Below are 22863 nucleotides of genomic sequence, written 5' to 3'. Positions count from 1 at the left end.
AAGCAAAAATTTTCGCTTAGTAAATTAGATGTCAAAATTGTTTTCATGCAATTAGTTTATGCGAATCCTCCAACATCATTGCTTAATGCTATTCTCTGGCTTAAACCAATTTTGGTCCCACATCGTTGCATAATTGTAAGACAAAAATATGTATAAATATGCTTAGACGCATCGTGGGCTTGTGTAGAATGCAAGAAGAAAAACTTCTTTTCCTGAAATTTTTTCGATGTATAGCTTTAACTCTTTATGAATCCGGGAAATGTTGCAATGAAAACATTTATTCACTATTTCCAGTATCAAAGATCTGTTGGGCTGAAGATTAGCCAATGCATAACCCAAACCAAATTCCATTGTCATGGTTCATTATGTCGAATTTGAAGCCTCTAAAAATCGAATTTACGAATCAACGTAAATACTTTCAGGAAATCATGAAAAAAATGCATTATATGACTCCATATACTAACCTTCTGTGCTATGATCACGAGTGCAAATCCAAGCAATTGGAGGATTGTCCGTAGTATGCGCCTGTTCGAAGGAACTTTCACACCGTGAACACCCTGGACAGTTGTTAATATTTCGTCAAATCCGACGCGAAGTGTACCTTCATCAAAGCACCAAGTAAATCTAGAAATCCACAAAAAATGATTCCGCGTGCAATCCGAGGCTTGAATAACGATTATTTTGCGGAAGATAGGTAAATTATCATTGGACTGAGTAGGCAATGCACTACGAAAATTGATTTGAGTGAACGTGAAAGAGGATGTGGCATTTTCTCCAGCATCCTAAAAATCTCACAAGCTCCCAAATTCCCCATCTTTTCCTGGACAGGCTCAAGAAATAAAGCTCAGTTGCCCCATGTAATAACTACCACTGCAACAACGACGATTTGACGGATTTTTATTGGAAATCATAGATGCAGGAGATATTTTTTGACAGGTAAAACTATTGGTCGTGAGTGATAGAGTGGTACACAGGAATTGGATCTTTTTATCTCTCTTTCAAAAGGGACAAACTTTGTGTTATTATGCAGTGCTTCGTCTCCATGGAATATCCTTGAACTACGTAAACTTTCTAGTCATGCTTAGGTTGCTCAGTCCGAGTGCAAATTTCAGAGAAATCTGTTTCCCTGATATTACCCACCCGGAAAATCAAGAAATGAAGCCTTTTGCCGGAAAAATGAGGGAATTGATCTTGATGATCGGTCCTCATGCAATGTTCACCGTGGACAAACAATTGGAGAACTCTAAGCAAATACCCAATTTTAGATCAAGTTGAAAAGAGTTTCTCGAATTTCAAGGTTTGGTGATTTAAGAAAACAATTAGGGGCTATTTTGCGTTCAATCAGATTATTGTCTTTGAATGTACATAGTGAAGTCACAATTGAATCAATCACTTTATTAACTGTAAAACATTTGGGGTATAATTAATTAATGAACAAAATTCCATAAGAATTATATACACTTGATGGTACATAAACATTACTCTAAAAATACATGTTCATATTTAAAAAGTGCTGAGCTGGACGGAAATGCAAAGACGCCTTGCTCGGTATTATTTGCGCATGCAGACGAATATGAACTCTTTTTCATAACATCTGTCGTCAATAAAGAGATAACAAGTAATAACTTAACTTTCATGCCGCATTGGCGCTGCTTTGACACCATATAGCTGGAGCGTAATTGCTAACATATATTTGTTTCTTACACGAATAATCAATGTTCTCCAATATTGCTATTATGAAGTGTGCAATCTTGACTTTGTGCATTAAGCTTATATGTTATGCATTACATTTGAGGAAAAGTGGTTATGGAATTCGAGGAACTTCAGCCAATTGAAAATTGTTCGTCAACGTGGATGACATTCTCATTCATTTTATGTGTCTCCTTTCGTTCCAGGTATTAATATAGTTTCCACCCAAGTAAAAATTTTTGATGGGTTTTCGCCGGTGAATTTTGAAGAGGTTAATGCAGGAAAAGTTATTCATTTGGAAACAGGATTTTCAGCATTTTTAGACTTCACGCAAAGTTTAAATACTCCATAAGCTGCTTAATCTACTAATTAGACTCCTCGTAATTGCACCCGAAAGATTTATCTTGGCATTTTCAATGTTTCCTGCAATGCAAAGATCATTTGAAACCACTGAATTGGCTATTTCACCCTCATTGTTATAAGTTAAGAGCATGTCATCATTCCTCCTTGCCGGAATGTCAACCTGAGTTTCAACAATTAGTCTTTGGTGGTCACTTAACCTCATCTCACTTCACCAGGCTTCAAAATTTAACTGTAAAACTTTTGTTCAACTACGGCAGTATGTTATGGCTTGGGGTTCTTTTTAAAGCCTTAGAAAACTAACATATTATCAGATTTCCCTTCTACTCCCATCCATTGGAAATAATGCTATTTTAGCGCCGGTTAATTGCTCTATTTTAAGTCTGAGTCTATATACTGTGCGACTGTGCTAATCGGATACTTTTAAGCTAAATACATTAGTCTTACCTATCGGTCCCTGAAGTGGGGATCGATTCAAGTTTCAGCTCGTTCTTTGGGGGAGGGGGGCAGAGAGGGCGATGGAGGATTAGTCTAGTCCTAGAGACGACTCGATGCATCTAATTTCTTCATCACAATTCCGAATATCTCGAGGCCTTTTTATTTTCTTGGGAACCAGCCCAACTCAACGTATATTTTTCTCTGCAATCTTTGACATTCTTTGTCGCCTCCATCCTCGAACCACATTATTGTGTACATTTTGTCATATACATATAAATATAAGTACATATATACGGTTTTATGTTTTTTTCCTCTCAGCAAAGCGAATCGGTTTATTTTATTTTTTGAGCGTTTCAACAACGACGGCTTCCTCCGCCGCCCAACATTTCGGTAATCCGCCTCCCTCGCGCACGCTTCTCCTCCTCGGCCCTCACTAACCCGCCGGGACGCTCTCGGGGGGTTGGTAAGCGCGATGTAGGGCCCGGGTGGCGTTGTGTCTGCTACGCCGCCACTCTCCTCGGGTCCTCCGGCGGTTCCCCTGGCCGCCGCCATAGAACTTGTAGAGGTGGGTGGGGGCTCGACCCCACCCACGCTTGATCAGCATGTGGTCGACGTCGGCTATGGCGGCGTCGAGGATGCGGTGGAGGTCAGCCGAGAAAGGGTCCCTGCGGGCGAGGAGAAAAGGGTTTCATGAGACCCAGGGTTCGATCGTGGGCAACGTATTGCGCGCGGCCACCGTCGCAAAAATTCACGTGATTTTCCTCCGCTAAACAGTTTGCAAACTAGTATCTGGCTCTAATGATTTGCTGGAATCGCGTTATTCTGTGTTTCTTGGAGAGAAATTCGAATAACGGGGACGAAATATTCGTTATCCACCGGGTGAATACCTGAATATCCACAGCGTGACGATTTTGCACGCCCGTTATGAAGATTCATCATTTCATAGAGCACGGTTCCCGCCCTTATAGATAGCCCTTACGGTTCCGATGACGACCGCTCCATTGAAGGAGGGAAAGAGCGGGTGATGTCATAAGTACATAAGCCACTTCAGAGTCCCTGCAGTCAAGTGAACCTCTTATTGCGTGAGCTTTGTGACAAAATATTACGGCTAGTCCCCACTGTACGAGGATCCGTTTTTCCTCCCTTCACTCATCTCCCAGACGCAACTCTTATTCATAATCCCGTTCTCATGGCCCACGCATTGGGAAAATGGACGAACTGGTCATTGAAGATCTGAATCATTGAATGCCCACTACAAGTACCACAACTATGACGTGTTGAAGGGCTTGTTCATTCTGAAGACCCCTAGAGCTGTGCTTGCAGGAACAACAATCTTTGTTACTGGCATTGTTATCCATGCCAGATAGGTCGAAGGGTAGGAACCAGATGAAAGGTAGTCCGCGCACCGACTGTTCCTCAGTCATGTGTTGTGTCCGGCATCGAGAGATACGAAGTTTCCGCGATCGTCATCTCACGAAAGTTTTGAATAGTGACAGCAGCAGCACAGATGACACAGAAAAGGATTGAACTAATTGGAATGGTAACTTGGAATGCAAGGAAAATGCTGAGGACAAGCAAATTAGAAAACATTAAGCGAAAGGTGGCTAGAGAAAATTAAGGGAATTTAGGGATGTGTGAGGTGAGATAAAAAGAAAGTGGGAGTTACTGGAGCGATAGTTACAGCAATAAACAGCGGAGGAGAAGAGAATCAGTAAGGGGTGTCAATGTTATTAAACAAAAAGGTTGGTAAAAGCGTAATAAACATAGAGTAAGCGACTGACAGAATATTATTAGTAGCATAGAAAGCTCAACCAACGACCTTGGTTATTGTCCAGGTCCACATGGCACCAAACAGGCATGGGGAGGAGGAATTTGACAGGATATGCGATCGGCTGCGGACATAATCGTGGGTGTCCTGGAGGGTAACATTCGATAATGATGAAGGAATGAAAAGTGACGGTGGGCGAAAGAAATAGATATTAATAAGGTAGAGGACCATGGATTAGGAGCCAAAAATTGCCGCGAGGGGGAAGCTATACGGTTATACGAGAGAGAGGGGTTATTCATACAGAATACTTCATACAGACACCAAAAAAGGTGTAGGTATTCATGAAAAATGCCCTGGGATTCAGAAATTTAACAGTCAGTTATGGAATGAAGAAGGTCTGGACTATTAGCTGTGAATTTGTAAGGTGTCAATCTTATAGTTAGTATTGGTTTTTAAGAACTCTATACCGATATTTCGGTCATCTAGATGGCCGCCAACGAGAGTGATAATGTGATGTCAAACTCGACGCCACCGAGCGCTGGTACATCTCATACGTGCACAGAGACAAAATTATAAATAACGAACCGGAATCATTACCAGTCCCTTCTTTAGCTTAGTTCCGAGTTTAAACGTACACGGGCAACACAGCACAATAGAAAATGCATCTCTGCCACTTCCCCTCCCCTCCTCACTCCTATCCTTGCCTCCACCCACCCCAAGAAACCGGTTCCTCTGCACCTCCCCAACCTCCTCCCACTTGACCACGGGCAGTATTTCGATACCATTTCCTTCCCCGCTATCAAATTCTCACTCCCGTTGATGGTCACCTTGTTGATCGAAATATCGGTATAAAGCTCTTAAAAATCAATAATGGATAGGATTGGCACCTTACAAAAACCATATTATCGTTAGGCACAGATTAAGAACGAACGGTATGGTTAATTCGCAAAGGTTCCCAGGAGCGAATGTGGATTCAGACCATAATTAAATAACGATGAAGCGCAATATTAGATTTAAAAAGATAAAACAGGAAAGACGACATGGATATCATGGATTATAGACGAAATGACATACTATATAAGATAGATGAAAAAAGTAAATAGAAAATTTGAGCTCAGAGTTAGGGGAAGGGAGTATTAAAGAGTTGCCTCATAAACAAAAGTGGGAAACAAATAGAACGAAAGAAGAACGTGTTGGAGATGCAGTACGAGGATATAGAAAGTTTACAAAGGAAGGGTAAAATTGGTGCCCTATACAGGAAGGCACTGACAGGAAGTAAGAAGGTAAAACCCGTGTAAACAATCAAAGATAAGTCAGGAAAATCATCAATTGAACGACAGAAGATTCAAGAGAGATGGAAGTATAATTAATGGAGGAACTACCGCATTAGTTGGGTTGCTTAGTATCCATGTTCAGCTTAGATTTGACATTGAAGGATTATATGACGTAAATGGGGACAACCTAGGTCCTCGCATGCTTAATGGCGAGATAGGTAATGCTTGAAGGGAATTAAAGTCGTGGGAGTGGAAAACATTCCCGCAGAGCTACTTAAAATTCTAGGGAAATTCAGGAGAAAGAGTTTTTGTTGATTAATTCGTTGCATTTATGAAGAAGTAATTTCATCAAATCAGTGTTGGTTCCTATTCCAAAATAAATGGGAAAGGAAGCCAGATGTGAGAACTACATAGCAACAAATTTGATTTCGCACGCATTTAAAGTGGTTCTTAGGACTATCAATAAAGGGTGGAGAGCAGGGAAAATGATTACTTAGAGGATGATAAGTTTGTGTTCCGAAAGAGACAAGGCATGCGTGATGCCATATCAGTATTGAGAGCTCTCATAGAGAGAAAAATGGAATATAATCAGGATGTATTTGTTTTCTAGATTTTCAAATTGCATTTGATAGAGTAAAGTGAGTAGAATATATGAATACATTGCAAAAATTATGAGTAGATTGGTGGAATAGGTGGCATATCCGCGACCTAACATGTGCATGTCTAACACTGCTCAGAGTTGCGTGGCGGATGGTGATTCGGGATGGGAAGTGTTAGGAAGAAGGGTAAGATAAGAGTATCCATTATCACTGGTTCTTCAAACGTAAATGTGAAGAGAATGATTAAAGAGGAGATCAAATTGGAGGTAGGGAGGATTGATAGTTGGAGTTGGGCAATTCATAAAATAAGTTAGGTTTGCAGATGATCAAACTTTAGTTAACCAGTCAGCCAAGGGATTGCAACCAATGCTGAGCGCATTGGAAAATCATTGCAATAGGTATGCGATAAGAATAAATGTAAACAAAACATAGTTTATGCAATTTTTGAAAAAGTGAGAAGCTAAGTTAAATATTAAAATAGGAGTTCATAAACTGGTGCAGGTGGGACAAATTACCTATCTCATAAGTGTTTCGGACCAAAGTTGCCAAAACGGTAGGGGCATAAGAAGAAGAATGGTGTTAGGTAAATAAGAGTTCACAAGGAAGAAGGAATCGATTATACATAGACGTTGAGCATGCTAAGATATGGCTCGTCAAAACTTTGATTCGGAGCGTGATTTTGTACGGCGTGGAAACATGGGCATTGAATCAAGATAATAGGAAAACATTGGAGACTTGGAATGTGGGTGTAGAGAAGGCTGAAAAGTGAGATGGACGGAAAGAAAACAAACGAGGACGTTAAAGACATGGTGAGGGAGGAGAGAGGATTCTTTGGAGAAACCCAAATGAGGCAGAAAATATGGATGCCGACCATTTTGTTTGTCAATGGGATGTTGACGACTATGATAGTGAGCGTTAGGCAGGTGAGGATGGGGTAGGATGGGGATGTTGAACGGAACGATGATGGAATGGAACGAAGGGAGGAGGGAAGGATGTGGAATAAAAGAGGGTAGGTTCGGATGTCAGACTATCCTTTATTAAAACAGGCATGAGAAATATGTCTTTCAACCGCTCTACACCCTTGAGTCCATCAAAATATTACCTCAACTGGTGTATTACCTGAATAAAAAATAATATAATACTAATGATGGGGTCCATCGTTGTGGAAATCAATTTATATTTTAAATGTAAAATTTAATAGTTGCTTGCATTTTTGTGGAAATATTTCAGGCTATGGCTACCCAAAGTGGTGAACGTAATAGAATAAATAGCCATATTTTCTGATGCTTGTATTTCGTGACAGTTTATGTAAGCATCGGCTAACGCATTAACCGATTAGGGTCTCAATTCCTGCTGTCGGTCTAATTGTCAAGAAAAAAGATTTCAAATGTACACTTCACAAAACCCACAAAAAGGAATGCCGAAATTCTTGAATTAAAAATGCATTGTTCCCTCGACGCGGTGCGATTGCAGTGACAATAATTCAGAGTCTAGGGCCGTGCAAGTTAGTCACTGAAAAATTAACGGTATCTCGTAGTGAGCCTTTAGAATTTGGTCCATAATTTCTTATTAACGTCCTTTTATCATTAATTAGAGAACTTGTGTTCTTATTTTTATCACACAAAAATGTTGGGCAAATTTGAGCAACATGAATAAATCAGAGCCATAAAATGTTGATGTATTTAGAGCATGAAAACTCCTGTCTCTATGAAAACAGAAGAGGCAGCATCACAGTTTATTCAAGTGCCCCGGGTTTAGAGAACGTCCAGGGAGTTTGAGATACAATAGTCATTTTTGTAGCTTTGAAAAGAAGTAGAACCTGAATAAGGAAACAACGTGAGGACCACACATAATGCAGGAAACGGGTTAATGCCACGCTAGTGAACTCGGCCATGGTACGTCAATGTTTTTTGAGTCAACCAAAAATCTGCCATCAATTGTCAAAATGGGAAATAAAAATAAAGCTACGAAAGAAATGCCAAACTTCAACAGGCCACCAAAGGAAACGTGAAACATAAGTTTTGGTGGATATTGAATAAGTACCTGCTCCCACTTATGCGACAGATATGCATGTCAAAATAAATGCACAGCCTCTCGTGATACTAGCCAATATTTTTATGCTGTTAAACACTGATAATATACGTCAAACTACATTTATCGCACTTCACGACGTGATATTAATAGCATGTTCTTCGCTCGTTGGATGGTAACATCACTCTGGACTTTTTACCGTGTCACCAAGTGTTCTAAACCTTTTATAGAAGGCCCCTCACGACCCTCAGAGGGTGCAAAATTTTAGGAAAGTTTTAACATTTTGCTCTCTTTCATTGGAGGGAACGCATAGTATTCCCATAAAAATCGATTACTCATATCCAAACTTGTAGAACGAACGGTATATAAAAATGTATAACCTTATAGTAATATCAATTACAGTGATATTTTGTGGCACCTTACCAAAAATTAAAGAACTCTTTCAATATTCTAATCTTGTGACTGAATTATAATCATGAGTTCTGGACGTTCTGCGTCATACTTACATGAATAAAAAGTTTACCTTATCTAATCGCACCAAAGTAAATATATGCTTTGCACGACGTTATTATTTACAGGGAGCATAAGAGCAGACTATTAAAATATATGTCGCAGCCCTTATGCAAAACGCGAACACACTGCCATTCCGCATTTCAACGCATTTACACTCTGTCGAAAATCAAATTATTTATATTATTTATTACTTCAATTATCTGCGAAGTGCAAAAGTGTGACCCACATAGCGCCCCTCCTTGTAGACGCCTACGTGCGGCAGTGACCTAAGCATTCGACCAATTCCCTAAATGATCACTCCAGCGGCAATTCCAACTTGATTGCACCAGTCTTTATTATAGGATCAAGGTAAAGTTCGCTCATGACCTCACCATAGCATGGGAATATATTATGCATTGCCTTTGGCTACAGAGGCCCAAAGTCCAAGAATGACGTCACCCCGGTTATTTCGAATCTCTTCCCCCACGTCGAGTGTTAGTTTACGAGAGTCCTCGGGGCAGTCAATTGCACATGCTACGTCCTTTTTCGATGGAAATATATTGCTTCGAAGCTGAATCGAATGAAAAATCGACAGTGATCCCCTATGTCAAGTCCTATTTATCAAAAATCGTAAAAAAATACAAAAAGATTTTTATAGACCAAAGAATATGCTGCAAAAAATCTGTTTTCACTACGAAAAAGACAAAAAAAAAATAAATGCTGGTCTTTTGTAGGTGGTCCGTGGACGTCTTTAATGGGCATGCGTTAAATGACACCACCAATCCCGAAACACCCCACGATTTTCGATATCTTCCAGACGCAAAGTTGTAGTGTAGAGAGAGTATATATATATAGTTAAATATAACTCGTAGATACTGCAGTGCATGTATATTTAGTTAACATAATCTGTATGGTTTGAAATATTTTACAGATTTATTGGTAATTAACAATCAAGCAAAACTTAATTTTTTATGTCACATGTCAGGGCTTGAATGGCCTCGTGCCACACACCCTTGCGGTGGCTTGGAGGTTCCCATGTAGAATAAATGAAAATAACTATCCCCACTCACTGAGTGGTATCATTCATGGATAAAACCGAAAATCTCTCTGGGAAACGTGAATTCTAACCTTAAAGCGAGCATTAAAATATCGAACCTCACTTCTGTTCCACATGAGTCCATCCCCCGTAAAATCATGTAATCTAAGAGAAGGTTTTACGTCCAATTAAACTAAATGCCTGTTGTAAGTCTCGTGTCAGTGTAAATCACTTCAGCACCCAGCCGGCCGCAAGAGCAAGGACTCACTCAGAGCAAGTGTACTCAGCTCACGTGACCCAGCAGACATAAATGAAATTGTGTACATTAAATCCTTCGTTGACAATGTAGTGTCCTTCTCCTGTGCTCTCGAAGCAATTTCTCAGGGTCACCTTAGCGTACTTGTATGCTTTCATTTACTATTTTGTGTTCATTCAAAGAATGTCTTTATATACAGGGTTCGTCCGGAAAATAAGTGTACTGAGCTCAGGAAAAAAAAATTTATTACACTTTTACATATCTTAAGCTAATATTCCTCATAATAGGACCCTTGTGAGTCGATACACTTGTTCCAGCGGCGTTCCCATTCCTGGAACGCTCCCGCGAAGGCATCATCGGGAACCTCTCGAAGACACGTCGTACGGCCTCTTTGACGGCGTCCAAAGTCCCGTATCGCGTTCCTTTCAAACTCCTCTTTATCTTCGGGAACAGAAAGAAGTCCGGTGGTGCCAAGTCCGGGCTGTAGGGCGGGTGCGGCAGCGTTGCCACGCCGTGCTTGGCAAAGAAGTCCGACACGACAAGCGCGGTGTGAGACGGCGCATTGTCGTGATGCAGCCGCCAGATGTTTTTGATCGCTCGCCAGATGTTTTTAATCTCGTGCACTATTGTTTTTGGCACATTACACTGCTCTGCTATCATCCGAACACTAAGACGACGATCAGAGTTCAGTACATCGCGAACTTTTCGCACATTTTCGTCGGTGAGTGTCGTTGATGGGCGTCCAGGCCGTGTTCGTCGTCGACCTCTTCTCTGCCCTCCACGAACATCTTGTGCCACCGAAAGATCATGTTTCTGGACATGGCTGACTCCCCGTAAGCCTGGTTAATCATACCGACAGTTTCGGTAGACGATTTCCCAAGCTTGACCGCAAATTTGATGGAATAACGCTGCTCCAAAAACTTCGGCATCGCGTTCCGTGACGTGGGTCGAGCGTGGAGGTTCGCGTTAACAGAGCTCCTCACTACACCACAGCTCAGAGCCGACTGCCTTTTTCAGCGTCGCTTGCCAACATACCCCCCTCCAATCGCAGCCCGTCAGAGCGGTGCTGGGCGCGCCTGGAGCGGCGGGAAAAAATCAGTACACTTATTTTCCGGACAAACCCTGTACGTATCATATTGTGACTTGCATTAGCAAAGAGAATTGGTGACTGTCATTCAAAATGTGGATGCAAAAAAATATTTAAGGGCTTGGACGCAGAGGTTGTCGACGTAGTGCTCAGAGATATGGTGGTATTGAGGGAGGGGACTAGCTTGGAGCAGGGAATTTCGAGAAGTGATTTGAGACATGGATGGAGAATATAAGTGGTTCAAAGAGCAACGCAAAAAAGTTCACTTAGGGTTTGATAAGAATAAGGAAGAATGTTCAAGACTGTAATGAGAGGCATAGAAAATTATGAATCAGAAGAGGAGGGCAGGAAGGTGGAATAGACATTTGAGATACCCTAAATGAAGATGGAATGAATAAGAAACCGAAAAAGACATCGAAGAGCTATGACTAGGGATTTCCTCATGACATCATGGCATTCTTCCAAATAGAGATAGATCGTATTGCCCTCGATGCCGAGTCGTCTTCCAAATGCTTCTCCGGGATTCCGTACGCCGATACTGTATGTATGTATGTGTGTGTGTGTGTGTGTGTATATATATATATATATATATATATATATATATATATATATATATATATGTGTGTGTGTGTGTGTGTGTGTGTGTGTGTGTACGTGTGTAATTTGTGTATGAAAGAGAGGTCCAGAAATTCGAGAAAAGAACAAAAACCCTTTGCTCTGTCATTCAGGATTCCACGAAGCTGGGACTTCACTAAAAGGTACGAAATGTAGAGGTTGCCATGGGCCAAGATAAACAGGAGATTACGGTAAAATATCATAAATAAAAAAACTAGAGATTTTAATTAGTCCTAAGAAATTTGTGCTTTCAGCTTTTGGGCGCTGTGACTGAAAACGGATGGCCGAGGACTTTGCTTATTTGCGTTAATACCAGTTTCGCTCCAATTTGATACAGGAATTTCCAACTTTACAAGTTCAATGTTATTATTGAGTATTGAGAGATGTATGCAATGGTGAAATTGGCAATTTTTATCCTCAGAAAAATCAAGACCTTCGTCAAATAATGGCGTTGGAGTGATCAAGTTCCCATTGGTTAAGAATTTCATGCGAGGAAAGCAAAATGTAGGTCACTTAATTGGAGATACTACGCATAAATCAACTACCACCTGCCATCCATAACCGTGATATCACTTCTTGGGAAGTTTAGTTAATATGGAAACGCTTCCAAAATATAAAATGAGACTAAAACTTGAATGGTAGTAAATGCGTAAAAGTATTTACACCACTCATCGTTAATAGGATCGCCCAAATTTGGATTAATTTGGTAACATTAAAGGGCAATATATATTATGCATTAATTAAGGTTACTTCATATGATTCATTGGCAGTTTTATAAACTCTCATAATTTTTTCGTTCATATATATTATCGGTTTAAATCCTCGGGGAAGGAGGGGTTGCGGTACGAAAAAATTGCCAAGGCTCTTGGTAATGTGTTTGTAAGCTCTAAAGTTGGCATTAAATTATGTCGTCAGTATAATAACTCAAAGGTGAAAAAAAGAAACCTCAGCGTATTCACTCACCAAAGGGAACTACAGAAGTTCTTTCATGGAGTAGTAGTTATTAGGGGAAGCGACCGATAGCCGAGGTCATTTGCGCCATTAAGAATAGCTGTGCAAGTTGGCTGAGGTCGGATTTCCGGGGTGTAAAGGAGAATTGTAGGGAAACCTGGCATCAGCATTAGCTTACTCTAAAAGAAATGCACCAAAAGAGTCCACAGTTCTTCCAGACTCTCGGAGTGGGGAGCGAGTAAACTATTGACCTCACTAACCCGAGCCCAGCAGAATTTTCCTTTCGCAACGGCAGCGATTGGCCTCAATTAAACAGCATTTCCTAATCCGACAATCGCCCGTCAAATTTTCGATGAGTAATTATATGCAGGAACTTCTCATCACGCATGTTTCACGTGGCATTTCAAGAGTAAATATTTGGTTACTGGGATTCGATTCCCTTACTGCTAACCAAACGCTGGGTATTCGTCGATAAGCCCTCACTTACGCATTTTACGACACGCATTATCGTCACAAACAATGCTTCTGTATCAGGGGCCCAAAATTCCCCAATCCTTAACACGAAAATGAGCATCATTACCGATTCAAAGAATTTCTGAAAGCAACATTTAAATTCGAATGGCTCAGATGCTGAAAACCTTTTTTGCAATTAGTAAGACGTTTCCGTTATGTATTGACACGAGGATGTTGGGTACATTATTTTTAATGTTTAAATCTAATGATTTATCCAAATACAGAATGAAACGATAATCATAGAAGGTATGCTTTCATTTCCAATTATCATAAACCACAAGCTGTCAGATAATGTAGAATTTGCATGCACCCAGTAAGCCTCGCTACACTTTGAATCCCCTTATAACACCAATAAATCTCCTTAAACAACACTCTATAAGGAACATTTTTTTAAATCAATAAAATATTTTATTCAGCATGTCTAATATTTTCCTTCCTTTCTCTCTTTATCGTCGCTCATTCAACATTCTCCCCTGCAGACCTCAATATTCTATAGACACTCAATATACACTTCAAAGTACTAGTCTATGCTTTCATTAATACTACAACATTTACTCTTCGAATGCGAAATCGGTATCCACGAAAAAAAACCAAATGCCTATATCTAGGCTATATTCTGTATTCCTTCCTAATATTTATTTCATTAACTAACCCTTACCTATTTCCATTCAAACTGACTTTCGATTGATTCTGATATTATGTAGACTAATAGTTTAATTCCTAACTAATAAATCTTACGAATGAGATCATTAAAATCTTCCTCCCTAAATATCCTACATCCACGAGAAATTCTACAAAGATTTTATCCGCACAGACTGTTAAGTTAGCTTCTATTTCTTTGAAAGACTTTTCTACCTCTCAATAATATAGTCTTAAATTTTTTTAAATACATTTTTCCAATCTCCATTTCCTGTTTAATATTTTTAAAATTATCTATGCTCAGAATCGTCTCTATATTCCATGCCCCTTATCTTACAGTTGCGGTTCTCTCAGTGCCTTATTTATGCTACTAAAACTTCAGCTGACAATATTTTGGACGCTGATGAAAGCGGAGGCCTTGCTTCACCAGCTTCTGGTCACGTAATCCGACCCGATGGAACGAGTGCCATATTTGTATCATTCATTATCTCTTTGTTAAATCCACCCTTGAGGGAGGAGTACCCTTGATTCTAATATTCAATAGTCATTTATGTCCTTAAGATTACCTTGGAATGAATTGTTCGTGTGATTTCCCATGGCCTCGTAATACTGTTTGATAATGACGCAAAAATTTTCATGGGCGCTCCACTGGGGTAAGTTGCCTTTGCAGGCAACCCACTGAGGAACGAACCCTGCGCGGTCTACTCTTCACTTGGCCCGTATTCGTTGATCAGTGCATCAGTATCGGTGACCTTGCCAGGAGCAATTAATTATCTTCATTCATGCCAGCAAAGCGCCAGAGTTCATCGGGACATGCAAGCCCTACCACCACGTCTTGTTTTTACTCCATGGAGGGATTCCCAGGATATGGCATTGTAATCTAAGTGTATTGATAGTCATTGGTAGGTATGATTCGGCGAAGAATTTCATTAATAGCAGATAGTGAAATCCGAAAACGTTAATACTTTCCATAAGTTTACGTTTATTATTGCTCAAAATCAATTATTCTATCATTATTCCCAAAAGTAATTTCACTTCTCATTAAATATCAGTCAAAGATTATTTAGCTAAAATCAGTTTAAATACGAGGGTCATCCGGAAAGTAGTACCCGTTCGTGAAATAAAAAGACAAAAGTAAATATTAACAAACATAAAAAATTTTATTTGAAAGAGGATACTTTAAACTACTTCTCAACATAATCTCCAAGCAAATTAAGGCATTTGTCATAACGTGTGACAAGTTTCTGTATTCCTGCTGCATAGTCCTTCGCCGCCAGCTCATTGAGATACGCGAGGGACCCATCTTGCACAAATTTTTGCATAATGCAGATGGTGTTTAACAATTTCATGAACAATTGTTCGAGAAACATTGGGAAAATGCTCACAGATGTCATCAATTGTGACGCGCCGATCGTTCCTCACGAATTCGTCAACTGAGCTCACCAGTTGGTCTGTAATGACAGACGGTCTCTCCGAACGCTCATCGTCGTCGTGTGTGTTCCCCCTCCCCATGTTGAAGTTGCGACACCACCGCCGAACAGACGACTCGTCCATTACATTGTCTCCATACACCTCCTTTAATTGGCGATGAATATCACATGGGCGAACGTTTCTTGCATTGAGGAATTTAATCACTGCCCTCACTTCACAACTGGCGGCGTTCTCAATTTTTTTAAACATTGTAAACAATCACAGAAACAACACAGGCAATGCTAGCGTCACGCAACTTGGCTCAGAGAAGGCAGACAAGCCACTGAAGCTATCTGACCTCGTCCAGCGGCTACTCGCGTCGTCAGCACTTCATGCGGCACGAACGGGTACTACTTTCCGGATGACCCTCGTATCTGACTTTTGCGTAAGCCGGAGCTGATGTCAGTCCGTCAGTAGTCCGCGAGTCGGGTCCACCGAGGGTTGACACTGCTTGTGGCCACTCAATCTCCGAATTAACATCTATTCCTACATCAAGATGCCAATGCTTCTCTTGTAATTTCCTACGCCTGTACTCGTATGTTCAAAGGCACGTTTGGTGGACAAATTTTGTCCTATAATACCCTAACACCTCTCAACATAAATCCTTTTCCCTTACCGGAAGTACGAGACGCTCACATTTCCCACGAAATCTCAAAAAATTTTTAGGAATCAGAAAACGCTAATTGATTTGTCAAGCATAACATAACCCAAAAGCAATCTTACTTTGAACCAGGCTATCTTCTTTTAAAATAGCGGCACTTTCCAATTTATGATTCGCGATTACCAAACGGCGGAAAATATGTGATTTAAAGGATTTGGTGCATGCCTTCAAGTGTTCATTATACTGTGATGAATACGTTTTTCAGCTATGGTGACGTCTTCTAAGCCTAATCACTCACTCGCTGCGTGGAAAGAGAAGAGCATCTAAAATATTCGTAGCTAACGAAAACCTCCCGACGAACGCTCGCCTTCGTTTGCGTGCCGAACAGCATTAGGCCTTCCTTTGAGATTAAGTGAATAAACCTCCGTGGAGGAATGAAAATGTTGACTTAAAGCCGCCATCAATTGCTCTGCGAGGCAACAGACGAAGGAATATATGATTAGAGGCAGAGGGTATAACGTATGCTGCTCGGCGAAGAGGCGAAATTACTTCGAATCCCTCTTGTAATAAACACCGTAGATCTGCACTCCAAATCGATGTTTATTTCGGGTATTTATGTGTTTCGGGTCTTGCCGGTAGTGTTTTCATGAAGATCGATCCTTAGCCCAAGGAGAACAGGGAGATTGATTTGATGTCCAGGATATTTTCTAGACTCGAAAAAACGTTCACTTAAGTCTCAATAAGACAGCGGCGTAGTTTTTCTAACAGACGAGAAGGAATATACGCATTCGTTCAAAGGACAGCGTCTCGATACAGTTAACTTTCTCTACATCGGGCAATATGAGGTCAAGGGTATTTCGAATCGAAGCAAAATCCGGGATTTTGACAAAATTTAACCCCATGGAACTCACCGCTACTCTTGTGCGCCCATGATCGCCGACGACGTCTAATGAGTCCTTACGACGCAATAATGCTTAATGTCTAAAAATATGAAATACACTTCAAATAAAGTATATTTCCAATTTTCTCCAAAACTATAATTCGGTAATGATGCAGAATGGACTCAGGGAAAGATTAAAGGCAGAGGGCTATGCGCACTCGATTGTAATATCCCATTAATTTTCATTTAATTTCATCATTAAATTAACTAATCGGTCATTTTTTAAATTTAATTAAATAGAGAATCAGAAACATATTGATTCAATGACGCAACTCACGGTTTACGCTGTTTCCATGCATACTTAAATGTTGCTAACAACCATCGAAATACTACATGAAGCATCTGCGGAGAATGAGTATCGCCGTGAGAACATTTTTGTGTATTTTTCATAACAAGTCAATTTCATGTAAATCAATGATTTCGTATTTTCACTTGTCTCTAGCACTTATAAAAAAGGACATTTCTTCCCGAGGAATTCTCAGAACATCGATTTCGTATTTTGTGACTTATGGAGCGAAATGATAATGGTATCAAACTGTTGTGATAACTCCGATCAACCATGTTGTTTCAGAATTCTTCTATGATAGACAGGGGCCATTTATTATTCTCCTCCGAGTTCGAGGTTATCGATTTTTTCCCACGGCAATACCATCAAATTTTGGCTACAGTCCAACATTAGCACCAGAGAAGAAGAACTAATTTCTTTACCGATTTTTCGTCCGGAAACCGGGAATGCACTTCGTAAAGCTTGCATATTTCCTGTCACTTCAGCCCAGACTATCTAAATTATGCTGCATGACCTTTGGCAATCAACGTGCCACAAATATTTCTTGAGCTCACTGGCCGCACTCGTTAAATTGTAGAAAATAGGGAAATTCCTTTGGGAATTTGAATTTTTTGTTGCATTAGTACGTAAGAGAAATGGGGAGCTACAATACGGTCTGTAATGAAGCTTTACAAATAATAACTAGGATACAGCCGATAACATTCTCAATAGAGGAAAGAAGAATCCTGTCACGGATGAGGCAGATGGCAGAGGCTACTCTTGGAGATGTAACTTGGTCTCCAACTGAGAAATGGAGCAGGAATAGGAAGGTTATAAAAGTGCATTTCCTGGATAAATGGGTACGGAAATGGGAAACATTAAAAAAGGGGAAAACAACCAGATAATTCCTACCTAGCGTGAAGGAAAGAATGACGATCAACTTTAAAACTTACAAAGGTATTACCCAAATGTTAACAGGACACGGGGAGTTTAGATCATACCTCGAGAAAGTACGGAAAGAAAGGAGGGGATAAGTGAGTGCATGATGGAGGAGGACAAGGCAATAGTCCTGAGTCCTTTATTTCCCAATTTATACCAAGGAAAGACGCAAGCTGGAAGCTATCCTTGGGTATTTGCATAACGTCCAACAAATTGGGAAATATCTACACGAGGAACCGATTAGGAAAATATTGGGTAGATTTATCAGCAAAAGATAAAGTGGGAACGGGGAGAGCGACGGAAAGGAAGGGCATGTAACTCCTATTTTGTATTTTGTAAAAAATTAGCGAAATTATATTGGGGGTTTGAGAATAAGGTACCAAAAAAATTGAAACAAAAAACTGCCCGATTCTAATCGAACCGGCCAAATTATTATTATTGTAGTACAGTATTAATTAAAGGAGGCGTTTCAATTGATTTTTACCAGAGTTTATTTTTTGCTGTTTAAATACCAAAATAATTTATGCTATAATTTTCAAATATTGTTTGATTTCTCCTTTTAATAAACCCCTGTGGCCTCGGGTAGTGGGGCATTGCATATCAAAGATGAAGTTTAAGAAATTGTTTTGCGATTTGGAAGGTTTCCTCTTGAAAGAATCGAGTAGAATAGCATTTGAATAAGTTAAATTTTATTGAAAACTACCATGGTTTCGCTTAAGCACAGTATCATCAGGCGCCCATTTCCTTCTATTACATTGACCAGTAAACTTTGATTCCTTAGAGTAGGTGTGTTTTGATGATTCTGACGTACAGCAAAACCACAGTCGTCTTACCGCCGAACACTACCGATAACTCACCGAATCTGGAAGAGGGCCCTCTGAGGGGAGCGGAGCGGCCTGCGGAACGGGCCGTCCAGGTGCGACAAGGCGCACGCAATGCGCTCTGGGTCACGGGGAAGTCTGAGGAAGGTGAGAAGGCGCCGGAGACTCCCGCCGGGGTCCAGGCGCAGCCTCTCGAAGTGGAGGACGGTGGCCGCCGGCCGCAAGCCCATGGACTCTGAGTAGCCAGGGACGTCACTCCGGCTCACGTTGATCCACGTTGCCGCCAGCTCTCGCCACACGACCGCCAGGCGACTCGCAAAGCGCTCCCACTCTGAAACATCGGATTGGAGACGTACAAGTGAAATTGTAAGGATGCTGAGTATTGTCGCACCACAGTCGTGATGCCAACACTTCCCGTTCGCCGTATGTGGCGCTTAATGTGGCGTCGCAGCGAAACCATGGTCGTTGAAAATACGTGGAAACACGTGGAAATTTCACTGCTCTTTCACCAAACTTACAAAAATAAATTAATATCTTGAGAATTCCTTCTATCACTGCACTTACAAATACTTTTCCAGCAGGGTATTTCTTTAAAAGTATACCTCTTTACCAACTTCCTTCTATTCTTACATTTCCATGTTTTAATATGATATTCACTTTTACTGGATTTCTCATTTTGGGAGGCAAATAAGCGATAAAAATGAATGCGGCATCATAACTGAAATTTGCGTATTGGCGTGAAAGAGTCACACTACTTCGGAGGTGCAGTTTGATCATAGAAGCGAAATGGGCACATGCATCAATCCTTATATTCCCTATAGCCGGATCCTGATATCACATTAGGGAGGGAAAAAGATTCTCTTTACTCTTTGTATCTCGGTATTTAATTATAAAACTTTTTTCTGAGTACGTCCATTACTTTTTGTTAATTACGTAACTTCTGATTGGGAGACCCCATTAGAACTTTTCACTGGCATAATGACAATCAATCTCGTTTATAACGAAAAAAAAGCTTCATACAAGCATAAGCATATTTAAATCTTACTCATAACAGCACTAAAAAATACTAGAGCTTCACAGTGCAATATTCCTCCGCACAGACTAAGATTCTCGAGCTCACATCCCTCGATTTCCAGCTGTGTTCATCCGCCAGTTAGGCTACTGAAGTATCATCTTACACTATTGCTCTGTAAATTTAGGGACTCCGAGAGCCATATACTCACGTCTAGTTGTGGGCTTTTAGGACTTCGGTGGAAGAACAAGGAAAATGAGAGAAATTGTTTTCGGGAAGGTGGATACTTCTTTTTGACTCGTTGGGAAGACATCCAAAATTTTAATGCCAGAGGACTTCTCCTGGCAAGCTCAGGACAGGCTCATTCACTTTTATTGAGTTTCAAATAGGGTTCCAAAATAGAGTCAAAAATACATATAGCTTCTTGTTGTATTTAGATGTCATCCGGAGGAGAACCTCGACTTTAATTTTCTCATTTCTCCGAAAATACGATTATTTCAGGCTATACCTTTTGAGGGAACTGAACATTGGGCCAAATACCATGCCAGGCAAAAGGCATAGTATCGTGTCACAATATGCACGTTAAATAAGCAGACAACTATCTTAGGCTGTGTCCAATTATATCTGTTCCTAAAGAACATACATGTAAACATACATATGTATACATACATAAATATATACATATGTATACATACATATATGTATATACATATATATATATATGAGTGTGCATAACACTTTTTTGAAAGTCACGCGGATGTGAATAATAATGTATAAAAGTTAGCACTAGTGGATACAGACAAAAACATAAACAAACAATAAGGACAAAAAAGAGTTTCTTTTCTTTTTTGTGTGTTCCTGTGTTTTTGTCTGTATCCACTAGTACCAACTTATGTAAATTATATATATATATATATTACATATATATATAAACCATTAACATCGAACCCGGGCCCTCCGGTCAGTAGTCCAAAGCTCTACCCCCTGGACTACCTATATATATCAGCTTGTTTCGAATAGTAGCCAGTTTCCATTATGTATATGATTTCCATTTGTATATTGTTATATATTTTATGCGCTGCCTCCATAACTTTCAGTCCAGATAATGTATTTGAGTTCAACTTAAGGATATATATGTGCTCGTAGTTGTCTCAACAAAAGCCACGATTTTAGTGGAAACTCCGTGGACAAAATATTCGACGTTCCTACGCCAGCAAGAGAGAATGATCTCCCTTAAAGTATACAGGGTCATCACCACGTTCTTTTCCATTTCATTTTCATAGTGCAAACTGATAGAACAGTTCCAATGGTATTCATTATGCGTCATAATGTCTCCGAAGATCAACGCCACGCAAGGAATTCACCGCACATCTTGTCTTCCGTGGGCTCACCTGGACCTCTGAATCTGTCATGCGGGGCGAAGCCGGTGTGACCCGCATAGAGGAAGTTTCGGTAGGAAAGCAGGGCCTCGTAGGGGTTCCGGAGAAGGAGCACCGCCCGCCCACGGAATAAGGCCACCTCCGCCGCTCTCTGAACGGCTCCGGCAGGCACCCGACCCGCTAGCGCGAAGCCATGGGTCTTCTGTACCGCCGTACACCCACAATCCGCAGGAACGGCCTCCCCATAAAACCCTGTTAAATATGGAGAAAGGTTGGCGATAACGTTAAGGTATTCATAGCACTCGACGAGCCGCCGCTAGAGCGTATGGTGTTAGGGTATCAGCTATTTATGCATAATCATTCACGTTAACATAAATGCTTCTATACTTCCACAATTACATAAAACACACATAAACCTATAAAAACCTACTCACGTTACCTAGATAGAAAGAGGCACGCAAGCACGCCTCTGCCTATCTAAGTTGGAATGCATCAGGACAAAGGTAAGTATTAAGTTAAATCCTTCATTGCAAAATTTTGCAATCTTTGGAGGGTATTAAAAAGTTCCCTTTCGGAATTTTTAAACCTGTCCACCTTAGAATTTTGACAATTGGAACAAGAGGGTACGCGTAGGTTGGATACGTCTGGGCTGTGGCTATGGGGAATAAATAGAAAAAATAAAATGGGAAAAAGGGAAATAAGTGAAGACGTTCTATGCAATAATTTCAGAGCGTAAAATTCTTTCGCCTTGACCGGGATTCCCCTTGATCCGGTCAAGGCGAATGATTTTTACACTCTGAAATTATTGCATTGAAATGCATATTAGCGGATGGCTCTGTTAAAAGTTACTATCGCGGCATCTCCCGCAGTTTCTTTGGATAGACGTTCTAAGTAGGGTGAAGAAGAGAGAAGGTTCCTGGGAAAACTTGGAAGAAGGAAAGTGAGGTGAATGAAGGGCATATTGAGTGACAATAAACTGTTGACCACTGATGGTGGGAAGAATGTTAGGTAAGCGAGGCATAGGAACGAAAAGATTAGGCAAGTTGGACGGTAGGAAGCATATAGAGTTAAAAATGGTTCATAATGTGTGATTTTGGGATATAATTTAACGAAGTCACCCGCTAAGTGTGTATTGCAATGCAAAAATTTTAGAGCGTAAAAATCATTCACCTTGACCGGGATTCGAGGCCGAATCCCTCCGATGTCCGGCCGAGTGCTTTAGCCAGTTAAGCTCCAAGCACGACTACGAATGCCTGTAACATTGTATGTACGGTATTTCGTCGCAAAATCTTGTTCCATAAGGAAAATTCCTCAATATTTCAGTTTATGAGAATGCTTCGATAGCTTAACTGGCGGAAGCACGCGGCCGGACATCGAGGGATTCGGGTTCGAATCCCGGTCAAGGCGACTGATTTTACACTATAAAATTGTCGCATTGCAATGGAATTCTTACGAAATGCCAACTGAGGTAACCAACATAGATTGATTCATGGAAATAATATTAATTAATATTTAAGAATTAATATTTATATACATTTAACAGGCAGGTCACATTAGTCTATCGTCCCATTGCGGAATGACAAACCGTGAAGGCCCCAACAATAATCATATTTGCATTATTTTTATCACATGAAATAAATACCTGAAAAAGTGTAAGTCCCTCATTGGGTTAACTGACTATTGTATCA

At 40.4% G+C, this 22863-nt stretch overlaps 1 protein-coding gene across 1 annotated transcript in view; it reads right to left on the bottom strand.

Annotated features, from left to right (window-relative positions):
- Nucleotides 1-1390: 1390 nt before the first annotated feature.
- Nucleotides 1391-22863, bottom strand: part of LOC139685857 (WSCD family member AAEL009094-like) — a 109359-nt gene continuing 87886 nt past the window's right edge. Inside the window, exons 5-7 of the mRNA XM_071582970.1 lie at nucleotides 21188-21427; nucleotides 18821-19115; nucleotides 1391-3152 (exon numbers count right to left, since the gene is read on the bottom strand). Coding sequence (XP_071439071.1) covers nucleotides 2921-3152; nucleotides 18821-19115; nucleotides 21188-21427 — 767 coding nt within the window. The 3' untranslated portion in view covers nucleotides 1391-2920. The remainder of the gene's footprint in view (nucleotides 3153-18820; nucleotides 19116-21187; nucleotides 21428-22863) is intronic.

This window comes from Hetaerina americana, unplaced genomic scaffold (assembly GCF_022747635.1).
Source record: "Hetaerina americana unplaced genomic scaffold, ioHetAmer1.1.p SCAF_12, whole genome shotgun sequence".
NCBI lineage: Eukaryota > Metazoa > Arthropoda > Insecta > Odonata > Calopterygidae > Hetaerina > Hetaerina americana.
This window is presented reverse-complemented; position numbering and strand designations above follow the sequence as displayed.